Source organism: Symsagittifera roscoffensis, chromosome 1 (genome assembly GCF_963678635.1).
Source record: "Symsagittifera roscoffensis chromosome 1, txSymRosc1.1, whole genome shotgun sequence".
NCBI classification, from domain to species: Eukaryota; Metazoa; Xenacoelomorpha; order Acoela; family Convolutidae; genus Symsagittifera; species Symsagittifera roscoffensis.
The window spans coordinates 68,554,843-68,577,735 of NC_087062.1; the positions used below are offsets into that span (position 1 = coordinate 68,554,843).

Here is a 22,893-nt window from a genome sequence, read left to right on the forward strand (position 1 = left end):
GTCAGATTCAGTGCGAGTGAAGCAAAAAAATCTGTATTAGTTTTAAGAATTGAAGCTTCATTTAACGTTTTTGCATCACGAAATGTTTGATAAATACAAAAAACCCGAGACCAAATCTTTGAATGTTTGGGTAAGAAATTCTTTTTGCTGAGAAAACTAGCGTTTTCCTTATTGGTCATAGATTTGGCAAATATAACCGTAGTTGAATCAAACCTTAACCTATGTTTCTAAGATTGAAGTTTGTCATAATTCCTTCTCCTTTTACTCGCAAGAAAATTGGCGCAAATTTGAAAAGAAAAGAATTTTTTTATAAAAATTAATGCGGTCAGAAACTTTATTGAATCTGGTTCAAATTTGTACTTAAAATCTTTTTGTTCCGACTTTTGTTACGAAAGTAACGAAATATTTGTGCCCGAAGTTTTTATATCATTGAAAAGGTTTTGTTGTCTCTAAATTTGAAAAGATATTTTTACCTGTGATCATTTTTTGTAAAATTATGATGTTTAAAGTTTACCATTTTGGCCAATTTGGGACAAATAACGCACGATAAAACTCGCGCTATTAACGCGTCAGCGTAAATTTAATCCGTCTTAGAAAGTGATCATAATTGGTTATAGGACGCTTGTTTGCCATAATCGATTTTTTTTACTTGGAGCGAAATCTATCATTTTGAACTTTATATGGCGTGAGGGACGATTTTCTCAAAAAATCTCAAAAAAAGACTGTCAGAACATTAAGGGACTCGCACTGACACGAGCAGTCTTGTTGTTGTTGTATGTAAATGAACGTAAATAAGACTGTTATATAGGTCGTGATGATATTTTTTCGATTTTTTTTCGCTCTGTTCGTTTTTTTATAGGTAACTGTTGTCGATTGCCTAATTCACCAAATTTGTACGCGTATGTATACTTTCTCATCACACCACGAGCATGAAACGAAATTTGAATTTATTCAATAAATGGAAAAAAAAATTTTCTGTAGTTTATGAAAGTGGTCGGAACATTCTGTGCTTCGTGTGTAGCAACTGACTACCCATGTTGTTTTTCCATAATTTGTTCTTTTCCTAATAATTCCGGTGGCGTGATTTGAGATCTTACAAGTTTGCATAAACAATAAATCAGCCTCACCAGACCCATTTTAAACGCCGAAACAAAATATACACGCAAAATTGCCTACTTTTTGTCACATTATTTCGAAATTTTTCCAGGTCTCTGAAATGGTTATTTTTGTTCGAAAATTTCATGGAATTTTTCTTTGATAAAAAAGGTATTACAAAATTGTGAACGATTTGGTTTATTGTTACGGTTTATGGTTATTTGGACGCTCTGGTTTTTTTCTTTTTGTTACTGCTTTCCAAAAATGATACCAATGTAATGGCCGCCTTTTTACCGCACACTCACTCCACTTTCTACAGGCTTAGAAAAGTCTGTGGGGGAATGTTTGACCGATATTTTTCTCAAAAACTACCCTGCCAATGTAATGATATTGAGTTCAATCGAAAGAACGAGTTGTTAGAACCTCCTGCTAAAAAATTGTTTTAGAGGCGAGAAGAACTGGTTAGTTTAAAGTCTAATTAACTTTGGTCATTTGGGCTGAAAAAAACTTGATTTTACGAAACGAAATCTAGTCTTGGAAGCTTCATTTAGCGCTTCCTCTGCAACAAAAGTTTTCTAACAAAAGTTGAAAAATTTTTGGGCAAAAAACTCCGAAATTTGATTTTTTTGTTTTCTTTGTCGTGATTTTTATTTATGAAGACAACTTTTGTCTACTATACCTAATTAATTAATTTTCTACATGGTTGTATAGTCCTCGCATCACACCACACACAAAAAACGACAATTGTTTCAAAAAAATAAGACAAGTTCTTTCTTTGTAGTTTTTATGAACAGCAACTGACTATCATGCTTATTTTTTTTCAAATTAAATATTTATTCTGTTTTGTTGGCTGAGTGAACTTACTTCTATCGTTTGATTGGTAAATTTTTTTAGAATATAAATCAGGTTATTTGAAGTAATTTTTAAAACTTGACTGCTCTAAATTTTATTTCAACAGGTTCTCATAGCTTTATAGCGGCAAATACTAAAAGCTGATTTTTTTTTACATCGCAGCGGAATAAAAAGCTGCAATTCAATAAATTAATTTCATTTTTGTTGTCTAACTTTGAATAATGCGAATTTGAAAGTGGAAAACCTGTGTGGTATTGCATAAAAGAAAATGATTTGTCTTTCTTGCTTTCTGGAAAATCAGTCTGTGAAATGATCTTGTGTTTCCCTATCTCCTGGTATATTAAGCGCTGCTATGCTTGTGCTCAAATGTTTTAAAAATGCAAATCGGGAGTCAGATTATTAGAAATTTTGCATATATTATGTTACTGACTTTTGTGTTGAAATAATATTTCATGTTGAAATGTAAGTTGTTTTTCTTGTAAGTTCATTTGTTGAGCTCTAAATGGTCGTTTTTGTGAATTATTTTTTAGAGTCATGATATCTCTGTTTTGGATAGCTTGTCTGCTGATATTCAGTCATGTCTCAGCTATTCCGCTCCAGTTTGAGGTGGTATCTGCTGACCGGACTATCGATATATCAACCCATCTGACCAAAATCACTACGAAGATAGAACTAGAGAACATTGAATCTTCGGCCGCAAAAGAATTCTACTTGAGTACTGAACCACGTTTTGCCGACAAATTGTCGTTCTTAGGAGTGACGAATGATGGCTTAGATGGCGGAGAATTGGAAGTTTCGGAAGTGAAAGGAACCGAAAAGTCGACGCCTCTCTATCACAAGGTGATGTTGAAAAAAGGGGTTTCTGCAAAAGGGGATCGAGTGAAGGTTGTGGTGTATGAAGTGTTCCGAGGACTTCTTGTTCCGTTCCCAAAAGAGATCAAACAATCAGAACCTCAGTTGATAACGACTACTCAAAATTCTCGATTTTTCTCGCCCTACAAGTCGCGTGTTCAAAGTACCGTTTTCAAACTGTCGAGCTCGAAAATAATTTCTTACACCAAAATAGAACCTAACCATGGGGCGGACAAAGAAATCGAATACGGACCGTTTGAAAATGTTGCAGCGAACAGCGTTGTGGATGTTGTTGTGCATTCTGAGAACAACTCGCCATTCCTGACAATCACGGATTTGACTAGATGGGTTGAAGTATCTCACTGGGGTGGTAATATCGCAATTGAAGAAGCGATAAAGTTGCAACACTCAGGTGCCAAGCTGAAGGGATCTTTTTCCAGATTCGATTACATGTACATGCGATCTTACGATGGTGTACCCTCGGTTAAATCGTACAAGACCGTCCTACCAGCTGGAGCCAAGGATGTCTACTATAGGGATGAAATTGGAAACATCTCCACGAGCCATATGTTGGAGCTCCTGGATTCGGTTGAGCTAGAGATCAGACCCCGATACCCACTCTTCGGAGGATGGGAGACCCATTACTTATTGGGATACAACCTGCCAAGTTATCAGTACCTGTTTAGCCGAGGATCGAAATACATGCTGAAAATGAGGTTTGTGGACCACGTTTTCGATGACATGTCCGTTGACCACGCAGAGATCAAAATAGTTCTACCTGAAGGCGCTTCTGACATCCAGGTTAATGTTCCATACTCGCACTGCAGAAAAGCTGATGCTCTGCACTACACCTTCCTGGATATATCAGGACGGCCTATCGTGACACTCGCTAAGGATAATCTGGTCGAGGATCATATCCAGGATTTTGAACTGACCTACTCGTACAATTCGATCTTCTTGCTTAGAGAGCCACTGATGATCATAACTGGTTTGATGATAATCTTCCTGAGCGTCATTCTGTTTGTTCGAATGGACTTCTCAATCTCTATTGACAACATGGCAGAGGCGAAGATGAGAGTCGCGGGTGCGATTGAACAAGTGTTTGCTCTGGAGAACAAGCGTGAGGTGCTCTGCAACAAACTTGAAGATGCAGTAGCTTCGTTCCGAAAGACTAAAGATCAGGATCAACTGAACAATGTGCGAAAAAACGTTGAAGCAGAACTGAAGGAAGCCAAAAATGCGATTGACCAACTGGGCAAAAGTGTCAAGGAAGATTCGCCAGATGTAACTGAGCGAATAAATGAGATCCAAAGACACCACAACGTCTATTTTGGACATGTATCGGATGTGATGACCAATGCTATCAAAGTGGTCAACCAGTCAGTGACTCACGAGGCCTTCAAGAGAACCGAAGAGTCGCTTGAACAGAAGAAGGCAGAGGTCAGGGCTAAAATCAACAACACCTTGGCTAAGCTATAGAGCCACTTTTCAATTTTAGTTTCAAGAATTTGACTATTTAAATCAAGTAAAGGCACTTTCTCTTCCAGTTCTGTCGATTTGGATTTTCTTGTTACTTTCTTGCAGGTTAAATTCTTGTTACTAGTTTTTGTTAAGGTCGCTAGCGTCAGCGTCATATTCCATGAATATACACGACTATAGACTGCAACTATCCACTTTTTTCCCCCGAGCCTTTCTCGACTCCCTAGAAAACCTTGTCTTCTAAATCATAAACATGTTCTATAGCGGTGAAGTTTTGTTTTGAATTAAACGTTGCTCATGTGTGTGAAAAATGTATTTTGAATTCTTGTCGGTGATTTATTTGAGGATAACACTTATATAGTGTACAGTTTCTTGATATTATTTGAATATGCCGATGCAGATAAAAGGCCTATAAAAATGGTAATGGTAACTAAGTCTTTGTTTGGTGATCGTTTTTCAAGTATACAATAGAATTTACGAAGAGTTTTAAAAGAGAAGCCTGCAATCGATTTGCATAACGGTTTATATGTTGTTCTCATCATCTTTTTAGTACCAATTGAAGTTGAGGCTTAATATTGTAAAATATTATATTATTCGATTGGAATACTTGTTGCGATTTATGACATATATGTATTATGTTGTACTGGAATAAAAATATCTCATGATAATTTTATTGCACCACCGAAGTTTTGTGTTGTAGCATTCAGAAGTTAATCATCTCTAGAAGCCTTTCATTTCATTATTTAGTTTGTATAATTTTGTGTTTTTTTATGGCATCAGTGTAAGTGCAAATTTTTCAGCTTGTTTAGCGGGCACAAAAAAAATTTTTTTTTTCGTTACCCAGCGGATTTGAATTTTTTTGTTTTACTACATTGAGTTAGTTTTAGAAAAAAGTGTCAATCAGAAATGATTTGTCACAAAAAATGTCAATCTGAAATTTTGTAATGTTTTTGAATCATATTCAGCGACTGTTTTAATCCAGTTGATGTGGCGATAATGTACCTGACTTGGCCAATTTTCTGACTCGAATAAACCTAATAGCGTTTTACGTTATTTCGTCACGCACATTGATTGTTTTAATCCAAATAATCTATGGCGTCTTTTCCTAAATTTTCTTTTTTAGACTAAGCTGGTTTCAGAGCGTTATCAAGTGTTTTGCCAATCAAACATGTAGTCAATTTTTGACTTCAATTTTTTGGGCTTGTGTTCGGTTGAGTTTTTGCGTCCCTTTTTGGCTCATCTTTTTTGGCTCTATTTGATTGTTTGCTAGCCCACGTTGCTCGGGTTGGGCCGCCAGTCTCCATTTGAAGAGTTTAGCAGCATCCACCGGCCGAAGGTCCGTGGGAGCAGGATTGCAATGTTTAAAATAGAGCTTGCTTAAAACATGTTTTAAACACGTTTAAAACACTGTTTGAAACAATACGAATTTCAGCGTTTAAAACAACGACGCATGATTGGTCAATATTTGAACGCTTTCTGAGCGCGTCATACAATTGAGAATCATTGGAAAATCAATTAGAATCCGAAATTTTATTCTGGTCGAATGGTTCGTAGCAATATCAATGATTTGTAAGCCAAGTTATAGAACCGTATTAATAGCGCTGATATTCCGAGACCTCTCAGAGATTTGTCCCAATAAACATGAGTTACCTACAACAACTACACCCAGACTACAACTGATGTTTGATACTTTGAAACTTTAACTATTGATACTTTTCATGTTTTCATACTTGTATTATTGTCTTTTCAGAAGACTTGAATTTACCTTCTTCTTCTTCTTCTTCTTAATTAAGATCAAAGCTAATGATGATACGTGCAAATATGGCTACTGGTCGTAAAAGAGATGCAATTTGAAGCGAGTTTACTCAATCAACCTGAGTGGTTGGAATTCGCTGAGAAAAGGTATAATCGTTCTGTTCCGTATTCGTGGTTCACTGCCTATTTGTTATGCCCATTGTATTTCAAAGCGAAGCATCCGGAATGCAACAGTGAAGTCATTAACTTTATTGGAGAGAACTTACCGGTTCTAAAAAATGAGTTCCAAGAATACACAGACAAAAAAGGTAAATTTTTTGAACTATCAAATAGCAATGGGAAAGATTTGGAAGGAAATTGGAGAAATCGCTTTGAAGATGGAAAAACTGTCCCCCAGTTCAGCTGGTCTCGAAATAATGTTTTCGACAAAGGGCTATATCCAAGACTACCTCTGAAACCGTCTTGGCATGGAAACACTTGAAAAACTAACTTTCAGAAAACGTGTGCTGAGCAGCTAATTTTGTGAATTATGTGATTTTTTTTGTTTTAAACATGTTTAAAACGTTTTTTTTTGTCAGAATCATGTTTTTTTTGCAACCCTGCGTGGGAGTGAGTCAGAAGGATTTATTGAGAAATTTGAATAAGTGTTAAGTTATGAAGGATGCAAGTGAACAGGTTGGGTATACAGGGGAAATGGAGCTGTCTAGGCGAGACAAGTAGGTGTTTAAAAGGACTGGAGCTGGACGAGCGATTGGTTCAGGGTAAGGATTGCTCTGAAGGTTCGAGTTTTCTGAAGGGGATACAGATAGACTAGGGATTTAGACGAGAAGCATGGTTTCTTGCTTGTTGTGATTCAGTTAACATTGGTTTAAAGTAGTTGAAAACAAAAGTAGAGACTTGGTCTTGGTTGTTGAACGTAAACATATGTTTCATTCGGTCTATGGGTATAGCAGAAAATCAGGGATTTTGACTTAGTTTCCTCAGTTCGGGCTCTTTTTTCTCGGCTATTTTTTTTTTCACGAAGTGATTTTTTTCTCGGCTTTTTTCCCTGAAATTGCATTACAATTAAGATATTGCATTCTGAAAAAGGCTTTGCAGGTATTGAAAGGGAATTGATGACACGGGAGCAATTGAAATTTACTCAATTGAATTTGGTTTTGTATGCTTCTGCGTTTGCATTATATGGGGAGTCGGAGAGAATGAATGATTAGGAGGTTGATAACTTTATATATTAGTTACTGTAGGGGTGTAGTAGAAAGGGCTTTGGGAATAATCGGTTTGGGGTCATTGTAGATGATAACACTTTGAAATCTCTAAAAAAAACTGTACTTGCTTGATAACTGAAGTGTAACAATTTCTATGTTCCTTCTCTCGTGGCATTGAGGTAACGCGGTCGTTTTGCACAATAAGATGTCGGGTTCGAGTACCTACTGGAACTGGCTTTTGTCAGTATTTTTAAAATTAAAAATGTGTTTTTGGACAAAAACAAGGATAGCCGGTTACTGTGCAGGTAGCACAGAATGTTCCGGCCATACTCATGAAAAAACAAAAAGCCCTTTAATGTTTTTTTTTTTCAAATTAGTGTTGGTTTTTGTGCGTTGTGTGATAAAAGGATCTGAGAATAACATCAAATTTAGGCATATTCGATGGTCACAATCAAAAAAGCAAATCGGGCAACGGTTTTAGTCGGAAAATTACAAGAAAACGCCAAACAATTCAAATTTTTTTTGTTTCCTCTCATGTAGAGTTGTTTTTGCATTTCTTAAACTTTTTTTTGTTCTCAAGATAGCGCTAAAAACATTTGAAGTTAGTTTTACTAAAGTTTCATGGCACTAAAGTTTTTCCATAATGAGCCTGCTCGCTTGCTTAACTTGCTCAAAATTGAAGCAAAACTTAAAAATTTTGAGCGGGTGGTTCGAGTTTCTATTGTCGTTCGAGGTAAGGCTGAAAGAGCTTTGTTTTGATATTTTACTCCGCCCATTTCGATGTTTATTTGCGGAAACTTTTTTGGCTGAACAAATTTAGACCAAAACTTATTAAAAATTCAAACGAGTTTTTCAACACTGGGAAGATTTTTTATCAAAATTTTTAGATGTTGTTTGAATCAGGACGAAAGAGCCGTGACATGATATATCACTCGACTAGTTCCGATGACTTTTTGTAATATTTGACAAGCGTAGAAAACAATAAAATGCAACACACCCGAATACAATGTTCCTATTTTCAGTGAATTGTTTTTTCTTTCTTAAACTCATTTTGGGCGGGTTCTGCCCGTCTGTCTCCAGGCTAAGGAACTTCGCTACTTCTACTGCCCTCAACCACAGGTCTGCGGGAGTAAAAAGGGATTTCTGGGGCAGTTAAAAATATGGCAACTACTGTTGTATGACAATTGACAGTTAGGGCAAAGTGGGGGAAACTTGGTTGTCTAAGCGGGAGACGTAAGTGTTTAAAAACCGACTGTAATTAGACCGGAGTTGGAAAAGCTGACAGCGGGTGGTTCTGGGAAGGGACTGTTTAGAGCGTGCTATGCTTGAGGCGCAATACAAATGACTTTGAGGGAGGTTTTTCTGCTAGGAATTTTGTTACGAAATTTGTATGGTTTTGTTAAAGAAGGGACTTGTGGTGGTTCAAAAACAAAAGTGGAAACTTCTTCTGATTGTTTAAGAGTTAGTCACGGGTTTTGGTTGGTTAAAGGGGAGTCTGTTTCGTCTTTAAAAGTACTTAGTGTCGATTGTCGATCTTGACGTGAAAGTGAGGTGGGTTACAGTATTAAAAATGATTTGGGTGATGTGAACGGTATGGGGAGATTAAAAACTGAGAAGTTAGAAGGCAGTGATGGCTCGGAACGTTCAGGATTTCAACTTCAATGTGAAGAAGGTCAGTGCAGCTGTTAAGATTTGAGCCAGTGATAATACGGACGGCATGATTTTGGTGATACGAAGGTGATTAAGAGAACTTTTGCTGTCGGCGTGCGCCCAGGCCGGAGAGGCAAAATCTAAAATAGGACGAATTAAGGCTTCTTCAGTTAAAAGCAGGGTCCCATTAGACTTACCCTAAGAAGAACCTGCTAACGCCTTGTCAGCGTATCTGCTGTGAGCTGCAAAACCCAGGGTTGGTGCAAAAGTAACCGCTAAAGGTTTGATTTTCATTAGGATGGAGATTCGTTAACTTTAAAGTCAGTTAGATTTTTGCTGAAATCTTGGTTTTACGACGACAGCAAGGTAACTGATCTTGTAGAGGACGCGAATGCTAGCTTACGGGAGGTGAAAAATTGAAAATACGTTGCAGATAACCATTTAATGAGCACGATGCTGCCTCAACCTCGAGTTTTTTGGCGAAGGGGTGGAAATCGTCAGCATTCGTGGGGAGGCGAACTTTTTCGGGGTGGGGCGGAGGGGCGTCATGGACGTAGAAGTTGAAAAGAGCGGGTGATTAAATGAGCCCTGGTGAACACCACAGTTAACAATTCTGTGCCGGGAAACTTGTTTTTAAAAATAGTGGCTTGTCGTAAAAATTAGTGGCTTGTCTTACACATGAATATTTGCTAAGCCAGCGAATTTTAATTCCTGGCAGCGGTGTGTCATGAGTTCTCTAGTATTCTATGACGCACCATTTTAATTGCCTTTGAAATAATAAGGGTGGCGAGAACATTACGTAAGGAAGGGCGATTTTGGTTAAAGCCATCAGTAATAAAAAGTTCAAGGGTGGAGAGTGCGGTTGCGGTGGAGTGAAATGGGCGGAACCCGTCATGATTTGTTGCTTTAGAGAGATGTTTGTTGAAAAGGGTTGGATGATCCTATCTAAAATGTTGACAGCTAGGCTCAGTAGTGAAACAGGCCTGTACGATGTGTAAATTTTATGGTCTTTTTCAGGTTTGGGCACGGCGATAACTTTGAAGTTTTACACATTTGGGGATAATAATTTCAGACAGCAAAGGTTAAAGAAATAAGTCAAGTAATCAAGTGCTAGAGGTCCGAGGTTTTTGAGTTGGACATTCAAAGGCCATCCGCACCGAATGCTTGTGAGGGTTTTCTAACCGCAATGGCGTGTATAGTTTGTTGAGGGAGGAAAAGTTGGGTAGCAGACAGAAAGTTTAACAATTTTGTCTCAAGTTATCCTGAATAATTTGTCGGAGGCATGGCTCCTAGCATTTGTAAATTGGTGATTGAACGCTTTTGCTGTATCAGTATTTGAGGTTATATTTTTCGAGCCAATTGTAATAGGGTGCACACCTACCACAGTCCTTGATCCGATTACGAATTTACTACTATTTCTTTGTCTTTTGCTGTCTGAATCTTTAGTTAGATTTAAGTTGGAAATATGTGTAAGGGGAGTGCTGTGTGGTTTCCATGGGCTGATTGATTTGGCGGCCGCGGTCTCTTTCAACAGCAAAAGAATCTAACTTCGGAGAAAGCGACGGGGTGAAGTGGCGATGACGCTCGGCAAGCATGTGGTGGTTTGCTGCCCTGAGCACCAGATCCCTGAAGAATTTCTCCCCTGTCGCAAATGAGGAGCGAATCTCCGAAACGAGGAAACCTGCCTCAATTTCTCCGGTAAATTGCCGCCAATCAGTCCTGAGGAAGTGTATGTTTGTCTTTTTTGGAGAAAAGTGTATGTCGTTATTGAGGGTAAATTCGATAAGTATGAAGTGGTTGGATACTGGGGATTTCATTGGGATCCAGGATGCAGAAAGTAAACGGGATTGTGATGCAAAGGAAATGTCAGGCGAAGATTGGTGAGCATCAAAATTAAAATGTACGCCTGTTTTGGTGTCTTCATTTAATGGAGCAAAAGTGGATTCAGTAATTTTATTAGAGCACTTGACCACGTTGATCTTCTTCAATATTAGAGTTCCAGAGGGAAGAATAGGCGTTGGCGTCATCCAGTACCAAAACATCACCAGAACTAAGATGTTCGAAGGAATGCGGTATAACTGGGAAGGCAACTTGATCTAGAGGTATTTAGAAGTTACTAATACGAAATTTCGACGAACTGGCTACCACAGAGATAGACATAGCCTCTAGCTTACCGTCGGTGTTTAAAGTAAGTTCTTCGTACTGTATAGATTCGTGGATAGCAATAAGGTATCCGCCACCTTCCTTGTTTTGGTCTTAACGGATTGTGTCTTTCATTTGTCTGCCAAAATGTTTTCGGCTTATTTGCCTCATGTTATTTTTTTTTCATGAGTAACCAAGTTATATTGTGGTTGCAAGTGTTTTTCATTGTAGTTTCAGAGGGTTTTAAACTTTTTAAAGCTTTAAATTATGATCACTTTTTTGTCTTACTGGTGTCTGCTTCAACATTCGCGACTTTGTTCATCCTTTGTTAGTTTTTTTCCGTTACTAAAGCATTTTTCAAGGAACGGAAAAGTTCATTCGTGTATTTTTAGTAGACCTAATTTTTCAACCGTTTCTTTTTTGAATACTTATGAATTTGTTGTATCGCAGGTTGAGTAAAGCTCCACTTCGCCTCTCTGTTGGTTTTGCGAGACAGTGGAAAGTGATATGGCGTTGGTTCCGGAGCGAGATGAAATGTGCACGAGGGGTAGTAAAAATACCGATGATGTCGCCCGGCCTTTGTTTAAAATGTATTCAATCACAATCGTGACATCAAACGCTACCTTGGGTTTGTTTAGTTGGTGAGTTACCGGAAAATTACGTGGTTTCGATTGAAGTCTGGAGTAGTTCTAGTATAAGCAGACGGAGCAGCTTTAACGGCTATAGGCGCTCCGTAATAAAAATCCCTGAGACTACTGAGAATTCCCCTAAACATGGGTGGGTGGTTGTCTTGTCGCCTTTTTTTTCATCATGGAGAGCCAAGAATCGAATCCATCCTTTGAAGGCGTCGTCGTTGGGGTTCCGGCTTTTTTGTTGACAGTCATGTTAAATATTCTAATGCACGGCACATCACCTCACATTCACATGGTTATAACTAAATTCAATATGGTTGCCATTTTAGCATGTTTTTTTTAAAAGAACGTTTGAAGCGTATATGCTTGTTCGGAGCAGAAAAAATTCAGTATTGATAAAAAATTTAGATTTTGATTAAAAATTTAGATTTGAAATTAAAATTCAACGAACTTTAACAAAGAAGTTTGATTTAAAGTTTTAAATACCAAATAACAGTTTGAGGGTTTGTTTTGGCTAGTTTTTAGTAAGTCGAAAAATTGCACCGCAAGTCACGTAATCGTGCATCACAAAATTAGTTTATTCATTTTTTGAGCAAAATTGAGCAGTGAGATTTCAGAAACAAAATATTTTTCAATGATTGACTCAATCTTTCGCATATATGCGACTCAATTTTGCTTCTAGTTAAAAAAGAGCTTTTATAACTTGTGCTAAAAATCATGTTCACTTTTGCGAGCAAAAGTTTTACTGATGAATTTGTGTGCAAAGTTTTTGCTGCTTTATACAGTGCTGATTTAAATTAACCTGACGAAAGCGTTGAACTTGAAATTTAAAACGCGTTTTGCTCAAATTGGGTTGAGTTTAGGTGAAAGCTTATGAAGACAAAACTTGCTTAGAATTTTAACAGAAATAATATGGTGCAATTTGTTTTGCGAAATTCGGGCCTAAAATTTTACCCCAAAAATGGGTCATTTTCGCTTTTCTTAGTTAATCAAAAATTACGCCAAAAATACCCAGTCGATCACAGACATAATTATATCAAAGTGAGCCCCTCACGTAGCCAAACAAACTTTAAGAAGGCTATAATCTCTAAAATATTGTATAAGTTAATATATTTTAGCTTGATCGACAAAAAAGGTCGTTTTTACTATATAAATTACCAACTTTTTATTTAAAAACAATTTTAAAACGGTTTGCAATTTTTTTGGAGAATATACTCTTCTTAACGTTTGTTGGGCTACACAAGGGGCTCAGTTTGATATAATTATGTCTTTGATCGACTGGGTATTTTTGGCGTAATTTTTGATTAACTAAGAGTGCTGTGTGGTTTCCATGGTCTGATTGATTTGGTGGCCGCGGTCTCTTTCAACAGCAAAAAAATCTAACTTCGGAGAAAGAGACGGGGTGAAGTGGCGATGACGCTCGGCAAGGATGTGGTGGTTTGCTGCCCTGAGCACCAGATCCCTGAAGAGTTTTTCCCGTCGCAAATGAGGAGGGAATCTCCGAAACGAGGAAACCTGCCTCAATTTCTACGGTAAATTGCCGCCAATCAGTCCTGAGGAAGTGTATGTTTGTCTTTTTTGGAGAAAAGTGTATGTCGTTATTGAGAGTAAATTCGATAAGTATGAGGTGGTTGGATTCTGGGGATTTCATTGGGATCCAGGATGCAGAAAGTAAACGGGATTGCGATGCAAAGGAAATGTCAGGCGAAGATTGGTGGGCATCAGAATTAAAATGTACGCCTGTTTAGGTGTCTTCATTTAATGGTGCAAAAGTGGATTCAGTAATTTTATTAGAGCACTTGACCACGTTGATCTTCTTCAATAATAGAGTTCCAGAGGGAAGAATAGGCGTTGGCGTCATCCAGTACCAGAGCATCACCAGAACTAAGAGGTTAGAAGGAATGCGGTATAACTGGGAAGGCAACTTGATCTAGGGGTATTTAGAAGTTACTAATACGAAATTTCCTTGAACTGGCTACCACAGAGATACACATAGCCTCTAGCTTACCGTCGGTGTTTACAGTAAGTTCTTCGTACTGTATAGATTCGTGGATAGCAATAAGGCATCCGCCACCTTCCTTGTTTTGGTCTGAACGGATTGTGTCTTTCTTTTGTCTGCCAAAATGTTTTCGGCTTACTTGCCGCATATTATTTTTTTTTCATGAGTAACCAAGTTTCATTGTGGTTGCAAGTTTTTTCCTTGTAGTTTCAGAGGGATTCAAACTTTTTAAAGCTTTAAATTATGATCTTTTTTTGTCTTACTGGTGTCTGCTTCAACATTCGCGACTTTGTTCATCCTTCGTTAGTTTTTTTCCGTTACTAAAGCCTTTTTCAAGGAACGGAAAAGTACATTCGTGTATTTTTCAGTAGACCTAATTTTTCAACCGTTTCTTTTTTTGAATACTTATGAATTTGTTGTATCGCAGGTTGAGTAAAGCTCCACTTCGCCTCTCTGTTGGTTTTGCGAGACAGTGGAAAGTGATATGGCGTTGGTTCCGGAGCGAGATGAAATGTGCACGAGGGGTAGTAAAAATACCGATGATGTCGCCCGGCCTTTGTTTAAAATGTATTCAATCACAATCGTGACATCAAACGCTACCTTGGGTTTGTTTAGTTGGTGAGTTACCGGAAAATTACGTGGTTTCGATTTAAGTCTGGAGTAGTTCTAGTATAAGCAGACGGAGCAGCTTTAACGGCTATAGGCGCTCCGTAATAAAAATCCCTGAGACTACTGAGAATTCCCCTAAACATGGGTGGGTGGTTGTCTTGTCGCCTTTTTTTTCATCATGGAGAGCCAAGAATCGAATCCATCCTTTGAAGGCGTCGTCGTTGGGGTTCCGGCTTTTTTGTTGACAGTCATGTTAAATATTCTAATGCACGGCACATCACCTCACATTCACATGGTTATAACTAAATTCAATATGGTTGCCATTTTAGCATGTTTTTTTTAAAAGAACGTTTGAAGCGTATATGCTTGTTCAGAGCAGAAAAAATTCAGTATTGATAAAAAATTTAGATTTTGATTAAAAATTTAGATTTGAAATTAAAATTCAACGAACTTTAGCAAAGAAGTTTGATTTAAAGTTTTAAATACCAAATAACAGTTTGAGGGTTTGTTTTGGCTAGTTTTTAGTAAGTCGAAAAATTGCACCGCAAGTCACGTAATCGTGCATCACAAAATTAGTTTATTCATTTTTTGAGCAAAATTGAGCAGTGAGATTTCAGAAACAAAATATTTTTCAATGATTGACTCAATCTTTCGCATATATGCGACTCAATTTTGCTTCTAGTTAAAAAAGAGCTTTTATAACTTGTGCTAAAACCCATGTTCACTTTTGCGAGCAAAAGTTTTACTGATGAATTTGTGTGCAAAGTTTTTGCTGCTTTATACAGTGCTGATTTAAATTAACCTGACGAAAGCGTTGAACTTGAAATTTAAAACGCGTTTTGCTCAAATTGGGTTGAGTTTAGGTGAAAGCTTATGAAGACAAAACTTGCTTAGAATTTTAACAGAAATAATATGGTGCAATTTGTTTTGCGAAATTCGGGCCTAAAATTTTACCCCAAAAATGGGTCATTTTCGCTTTTCTTAGTTAATCAAAAATTACGCCAAAAATACCCAGTCGATCACAGACATAATTATATCAAAGTGAGCCCCTCACGTAGCCAAACAAACTTTAAGAAGGCTATAATCTCTAAAATATTGTATAAGTTAATATATTTTAGCTTGATCGACAAAAAAGGTAGTTTTTACTATATAAATTACCAACTTTTTATTTAAAAACAATTTTAAAACGGTTTGCAATTTTTTTGGAGAATATACTCTTCTTAACGTTTGTTGGGCTACACAAGGGGCTCAGTTTGATATAATTATGTCTTTGATCGACTGGGTATTTTTGGCGTAATTTTTGATTAACTAAGAGTGCTGTGTGGTTTCCATGGTCTGATTGATTTGGTGGCCGCGGTCTCTTTCAACAGCAAAAAAATCTAACTTCGGAGAAAGAGACGGGGTGAAGTGGCGATGACGCTCGGCAAGGATGTGGTGGTTTGCTGCCCTGAGCACCAGATCCCTGAAGAGTTTTTCCCGTGGCAAATGAGGAGGGAATCTCCGAAACGAGGAAACCTGCCTCAATTTCTACGGTAAATTGCCGCCAATCAGTCCTGAGGAAGTGTATGTTTGTCTTTTTTGGAGAAAAGTGTATGTCGTTATTGAGAGTAAATTCGATAAATATGAGGTGGTTGGATTCTGGGGATTTCATTGGGATCCAGGATGCAGAAAGTAAACGGGATTGCGATGCAAAGGAAATGTCAGGCGAAGATTGGTGGGCATCAGAATTAAAATGTACGCCTGTTTAGGTGTCTTCATTTAATGGTGCAAAAGTGGATTCAGTAATTTTATTAGAGCACTTGACCACGTTGATCTTCTTCAATAATAGAGTTCCAGAGGGAAGAATAGGCGTTGGCGTCATCCAGTACCAGAGCATCACCAGAACTAAGAGGTTAGAAGGAATGCGGTATAACTGGGAAGGCAACTTGATCTAGGGGTATTTAGAAGTTACTAATACGAAATTTCGTTGAACTGGCTACCACAGAGATACACATAGCCTCTAGCTTACCGTCGGTGTTTACAGTAAGTTCTTCGTACTGTATAGATTCGTGGATAGCAATAAGGCATCCGCCACCTTCCTTGTTTTGGTCTGAACGGATTGTGTCTTTCATTTGTCTGCCAAAATGTTTTCGGCTTACTTGCCGCATGTTATTTTTTTTTCATGAGTAACCTATATTCATTGTGGTTGCAAGTTTTTTCATTGTAGTTTCAGAGGGATTCAAACTTTTTAAAGCTTTAAATTATGATCTTTTTTTGTCTTACTGGTGTCTGCTTCAACATTCGCGACTTTGTTCATCCTTCGTTAGTTTTTTTCCGTTACTAAAGCATTTTTCAAGGAACGGAAAAGTACATTCGTGTATTTTTCAGTAGACCTAATTTTTCAACCGTTTCTTTTTTTGAATACTTATGAATTTGTTGTATCGCAGGTTGAGTAAAGCTCCACTTCGCCTCTCTGTTGGTTTTGCGAGCCAGTGGAAGTTGATATGGCGTTGGTTCCGGAGCGAGATGAAATGTGCACGAGGGGTAGTAGAAATACCGATGATGTTGCCCGGCCTTTGTTTAAAATGTATTCAATCACAAACGTGACATCAAACGCTACCTTGAGTTTGTTTAGTTGGTAAGTTACCGGAAAGTTACGTGGTTTCGATTTAAGTCTGGAGTAGTTCTAGTATAAGCAGACGGAGCAGCTTTGACCGCTATAGGCGCTCCGTAATAAAAATCACAGACTACTGAGAATTCCCCTAAACATGGGTGGGTGGTTGTCTTGCCGCCTTTTTTTTATCATGGAGAGCCAAGAATCGAATCCATCCTTTGAAGGCGTCGTCGTTGGGGTTCCGGCTTTTTTGTTGAGTCATGTTAAATATTCTAATGCACGGCACATCACCTCACATTCACATGGTTATAACTAAATTCAGTATGGTTGCCATTTTAGCATGTTTTTTTTAAAAGAACGTTTGAAGCGTATATGCTTGTTCGGAGCAGAAAAAATTCAGTATTGATAAAAAATTTAGATGTTGATTAAAAATTTAGATTTGAAATTAAAATTCAACGAACTTTAACAAAGAAGTTTGATTTAAAGTTTTAAATACAAAATAACAGTTTGAGGGTTTGTTTTGGCTAGTTTTTAGTAAGTCGAAAAATTGCACCGCAAGTCACGTAATCGTGCATCACAAAATTAGTTTATTCATTTTTTGAGCAAAATTGAGCAGTGAGATTTCAGAAACAAAATATTTTTCAATGATTGACTCAATCTTTCGCATATATGCGACTCAATTTTGCTTCTAGTTAAAAAAGAGCTTTTATAACTTGTGCTAAAACCCATGTTCACTTTTGCGAGCAAAAGTTTTATTGATGAATTTGTGTGCAAAGTTTTTGCTGCTTTAAACAGTGCTGATTTAAATTAACCTGACGAAAGCGTTGAACTTGAAATTTAAAACGCGTTTTGCTCAAATTGGGTTGAGTTTAGGTGAAAGCTTATGAAGACAAAACTTGCTTAGAATTTTAACAGAAATAATATGGTGCAATTTGTTTTGCGAAATTCGGGCCTAAAATTTTACCCCAAAAATGGGTCATTTTCGCTTTTCTTAGTTAATCAAAAATTACGCCAAAAATACCCAGTCGATCACAGACATAATTATATCAAAGTGAGCCCCTCACGTAGCCAAACAAACTTTAAGAAGGCTATAATCTCTAAAATATTGTATAAGTTAATATATTTTAGCTTGATCGACAAAAAAGGTCGTTTTTACTAAATAAATTACCAACTTTTTATTTAAAAACAATTTTAAAACGGTTTGCAATTTTTTTGGAGAATATACTCTTCTTAACGTTTGTTGGGCTACACAAAGGGCTCAGTTTGATATAATTATGTCTGTGATCGACTGGGTATTTTTGGCGTAATTTTTGATTAACTAAGAGTGCTGTGTGGTTTCCATGGTCTGATTGATTTGGCGGCCGCGGTCTCTTTCAACAGCAAAAAAATCTAACTTCGGAGAAAGAGACGGGGTGAAGTGGCGATGACGCTCGGCAAGGATGTGGTGGTTTGCTGCCCTGAGCACCAGATCCCTGAAGAGTTTTTCCTGTCGCAAATGAGGAGGGAATCTCCGAAACGAGGAAACCTGCCTCAATTTCTACGGTAAATTGCCGCCAATCAGTCCTGACGAAGTGTATGTTTGTCTTTTTTGGAGAAAAGTGTATGTCGTTATTGAGAGTAAATTCGATAAGTATGAGGTGGTTGGATTCTGGGGATTTCATTGGGATCCAGGATGCAGAAAGTAAACGGGATTGCGATGCAAAGGAAATGTCAGGCGAAGATTGGTGGGCATCAGAATTAAAATGTACGCCTGTTTAGAAGTCTTCATTTAATGGTGCAAAAGTGGATTCAGTAATTTTATTAGAGCACTTGACCACGTTGATCTTCTTCAATAATAGAGTTCCAGAGGGAAGAATAGGCGTTGGCGTCATCCAGTACCAGAGCATCACCAGAACTAAGAGGTTAGAAGGAATGTGGTATAACTGGGAAGGCAACTTGATCTAGGGGTATTTAGAAGTTACTAATACGAAATTTCGTTGAACTGGCTACCACAGAGATACACATAGCCTCTAGCTTACCGTCGGTGTTTACAGTAAGTTCTTCGTACTGTATAAATTCGTGGATAGCAATAAGGCATCCGCCACCTTCCTTGTTTTGGTCTGAACGGATTGTGTCTTTCATTTGTCTGCCAAAATGTTTTCGGCTTACTTGCCGCATGTTATTTTTTTTTCATGAGTAACCAAGTTTCATTTTGGTTGCAAGTTTTTTCATTGTAGTTTCAGAGGGATTCAATTTTTTTAAAGCTTTAAATTATGATCTTTCTTTGTCTTACTGGTGTCTGCTTCAACATTCGCGACTTTGTTCATCCTTCGTTAGTTTTTTTCCGTTACTAAAGCATTTTTCAAGGAACGAAAAAGTACATTCGTGTATTTTCAGTAGACCTAGTTTTTCAACCGTTTCTTTTTTTGAATACTTATGAATTTGTTGTATCGCAGGTTGAGTAAAGCTCCACTTCGCCTCTGTTGGTTTTGCGAGCCAGTGGAAGTTGATATGGCGTTGGTTCCGGAGCGAGATGAAATGTGCACGAGGGGTAGTAAAAATACCGATGATGTTGCCCGGCCTTTGTTTAAAATGCATTCAATCACAAACGTGACATCAAACGCTACCTTGGGTTTGTTTAGTTGGTAAGTTACCGGAAAGTTACGTGGTTTCGATTTAAGTCTGGAGTAGTTCTAGTATAAGCAGACGGAGCAGCTTTGACGGCTATAGGCGCTCCGTAATAAAAATCACAGACTACTGAGAATTCCCCTAAACATGGGTGGGTGGTTGTCTTGCCGCCTTTTTTATCATGGAGAGCCAAGAATCGAATCCATCCTTTGAAGGCGTCGTCGTTGGGGTTCCGGCTTTTTTGTTGAGTCATGTTAAATATTCTAATGCACGGCACATCACCTCACATTCACATGGTAATAACTAAATTCAATATGGTTGCCATTTTAGCATGTTTTTTTAAAAAAAAAGAATGTTTGAAGCGTATAAGCGTGTTCGGAGCAGAAAAAACTCAGTATTGATAAAAAATGCAGATTTTGATAAAAAATTTAGATTTGAAATTAAAATTCAACGAACTTTAACAAAGAAGTTTGATTTAAAGTTTTAAATACAAAATAACAGTTTGAGGGTTTGTTTTGGCTAGTTTTTAGTAAGTCAAAAAATTGCACCACAAGTCACGTAATCGTCCATCACAAAATTAGTTTATTCATTTTTTGAGCAAAATTGAGCAGTGAGATTTCAGAAACAAAATCTTTTTCAATGATTGACTCAATCTTTCGCATATATGCGACTCAATTTTGCTTCTAGTTAAAAAAGAGCTTTTATAACTTGTGCTAAAACCCATGTTCACTTTTGTGAGCAAAAAGTTTTATTGATGAATTTGTGTGCAAAGTTTTTGCTGCTTTATACAGTGCTGATTTAAATTAACCGGACGAAAGCGTTTAACTTGAAATTTAAAACGCGTTTTGCTCAAATTGGGTTGAGTTTAGGTGAAAGCTTATGAAGATAAAATTTGCTTAGAATTTTAACAGAAATAATATGGTGCAATTTGTTTTGCGAAATTCGGGCCTAAAATTTTACCCCAAAAATGGGTCATTTTGGCTTTTCTTAGTTAATCAAAAATTACGCCAAAAATACCCAGTCGATCACAGACATAATTATATCAAAGTGAGCCCCTTACGTAGCCCAACAAACTTTAACAAGGCTATAATCTCCAAAATATTGTATAAGCTAATATATTTTTGCTTGATAGACAAAAAAGGTCGTTTTTACAAAATAAATTACCAACTTTTTATTTAAAAACAATTTTTAAACGGTTTGCCATTTTTTTTTGGAGAATATACTCTTCTTAAGGTTTGTTGGACTACACAAGGGGCTCAGTTTGATATAATTATGTCTGTGACCGACTGGGTATTTTTGGCGTAATTTTTGATTAACTAAGAAAAGCCAAAATGACCCATTTTTGGGGTAAAATTTTGGGCCTGAATTTCGCAAAACAAATTGCACCATAATAATTCTGTTAAAATTCTAAGCAAGTTTTGTCTTCATAAGCTTTCACCTAAACTCAACTCAATCTGAGAAAAATGCCCTTTAAATTTCAAGTTTAACGCGTTTTGTCCGGTTAATTTAAATCAGCACTGTAGCCTTTAACAAATTTATTGGACAACGTCCTAAATTTTCTGAACTAATTCTGACCTTGAGGCAGTGAAATGGCGTGAAAACTGCGATCGGTTTTTCAAAACTACATTTGAACTGACAAAAGAGCAGTGCAAAATAATTGCGCTTTTTCGGAGATTTTCATTTTTTCTCATTTCAAGAGCTCAATTGAAAAAAGAAAGAAATTTGTCATTCAACAACGGTTTGCCATGCAATTTTTGAGAGCTAAAAACACATAAAATGCCGACAAAAAACAAACGCGAAACTTAAAGAAATATTTCGATTTTCTCTAAATTTTATGGTCAGAATTACTTCAGAAATTTAATAAGTTAAGTTGTCCGATAAATTTGTTAAAAGCTGTATGAGTGATTTATGTCTGCTTAATTTCAACGCATTCAATGCAACTATACTAGCCTATGTTGTACAGTCAGTTCGGCTATAATCTCCAAAATATTGTATAAGCTAATATATTTTTGCTTGATAGACAAAAAAGGTCGTTTTTACTATATAAATTACCAACTTTTTATTTAAAAACAATTTTTTAACGGTTTGCAATTTTTTTTGGAGAATATACTCTTCTCAACGTTTGTTGGGCTACACAAGGGGCTCAGTCTGATATAATTATGTCTGTGATCGACTGGGTATTTTTGGCGTAATTTTTGATTAACTAAGAAAAGCCAAAATGACCCATTTTTGGGGTAAAATTTTGGGCCCGAATTTCGCAAAACAAATTGCACCATATTAATTCTGTTAAAATTCTAAGCAAGTTTTGTCTTCATAAGCTTTCACCTTAACTCAACTCAATCTGAGAAAAATGCGTTTTAAATTTCAAGTTTAACGCGTTTTGTCCGGTTAATTTAAATCAGCACTGTAGCCTTTAACAAATTTATCGGACAGCGTCCTAAATTTTCTGAAATAATTCTGACCTTGAGGCAGTGAAATGGCGTGAAAACTGCGATCGGTTTTTCAAAACTACATTTGAACTGACAAAAGAGCAGTGCAAAATAATGGCGCTTTTTCGGAGATTTTCATTTTTTCTCATTTCAAGAGCTCAATTGAAAAAAGAAAGAACTTTGTCATTCAACAACGGTTTGCCATGCAATTTTTGAGAGCTTAAAACACATAAAATGCCGACAAAAAACAAACGCGTAACGTAAAGAAATATTTCGATTTTCTCTAAATTTTATGGTCAGAATTACTTCAGAAATTTAATAAGTTAAGTTGTCCGATAAATTTGTTAAAAGCTATATGAGTGATTTATGTCTGCTTAATTTCAACGCATTCAATGCAACTATACTAGCCTATGTTGTACATTCAGTTCGGATGAAGGTGTTGGTTGATGAGAATAGCTTTGAGCAGGATATACACTTTATCTCCTGTTGTCGCGGAATTTTCAATGCCCAGTTTGGTGTTTTATTGTTCCGACCACTGAACTCGTAGGGGTTGGAAATTTTTTTCTTGTGTTTTTTTTTCAATTTTTTTTTCGCTCAAAATCAGGTAACACAAACGAATGTCAGATGGGCTAGAGTGATATATTACTTTAAATCCCTTTCAATTGTGGTGTTACAAAATCTAGATAAATGTCTCATCGATCTTTTAGTCAGATTCAGTGCGAGTGAAGCAAAAAAATCTGTGTTAGCTTTAAAAATTGAAGCATTAAACGTTTTTGCATCACGAAATGTTTGAAAAATACAATAAACCCGAGACAAAATCTTTGATTTTTTGGGTAAGAAATTCTTTTTGATGAGAAAACTAGCGTTTTCCTTTTTGGTTAGAGATTTTGCAAATATAAACGTAGTTGAATCAAACCTTAACCTATGTTTCTATATGTTTCTAAGATTGAAGTTTGACATAATTCCTCCTCCTTTTACTCGCAAGAAAATTGGC

General features: G+C 36.9%; 2 protein-coding genes across 2 annotated transcripts in view; one reads left to right on the plus strand and one right to left on the minus strand.

The window, feature by feature from the left end:
- The window catches only part of LOC134848171 (glycogen [starch] synthase-like), a 183,251-nt gene extending 161,914 nt beyond the window's left edge, over positions 1-21,337 (minus strand). Inside the window, exon 1 of the mRNA XM_063865537.1 lies at positions 21,326-21,337. The gene's annotated coding sequence lies outside the window, so the exon portion shown is untranslated. The remainder of the gene's footprint in view (positions 1-21,325) is intronic.
- Positions 2,473-5,034, plus strand: LOC134848162 (dolichyl-diphosphooligosaccharide--protein glycosyltransferase subunit 1-like). Its single transcript, XM_063865525.1, has one exon. It carries the CDS (start codon positions 2,482-2,484, stop codon positions 4,276-4,278), a length of 1,797 nt encoding a protein of 598 aa, XP_063721595.1. The 5' UTR covers positions 2,473-2,481; the 3' UTR covers positions 4,279-5,034.
- Positions 21,338-22,893: the final 1,556 nt, after the last annotated feature.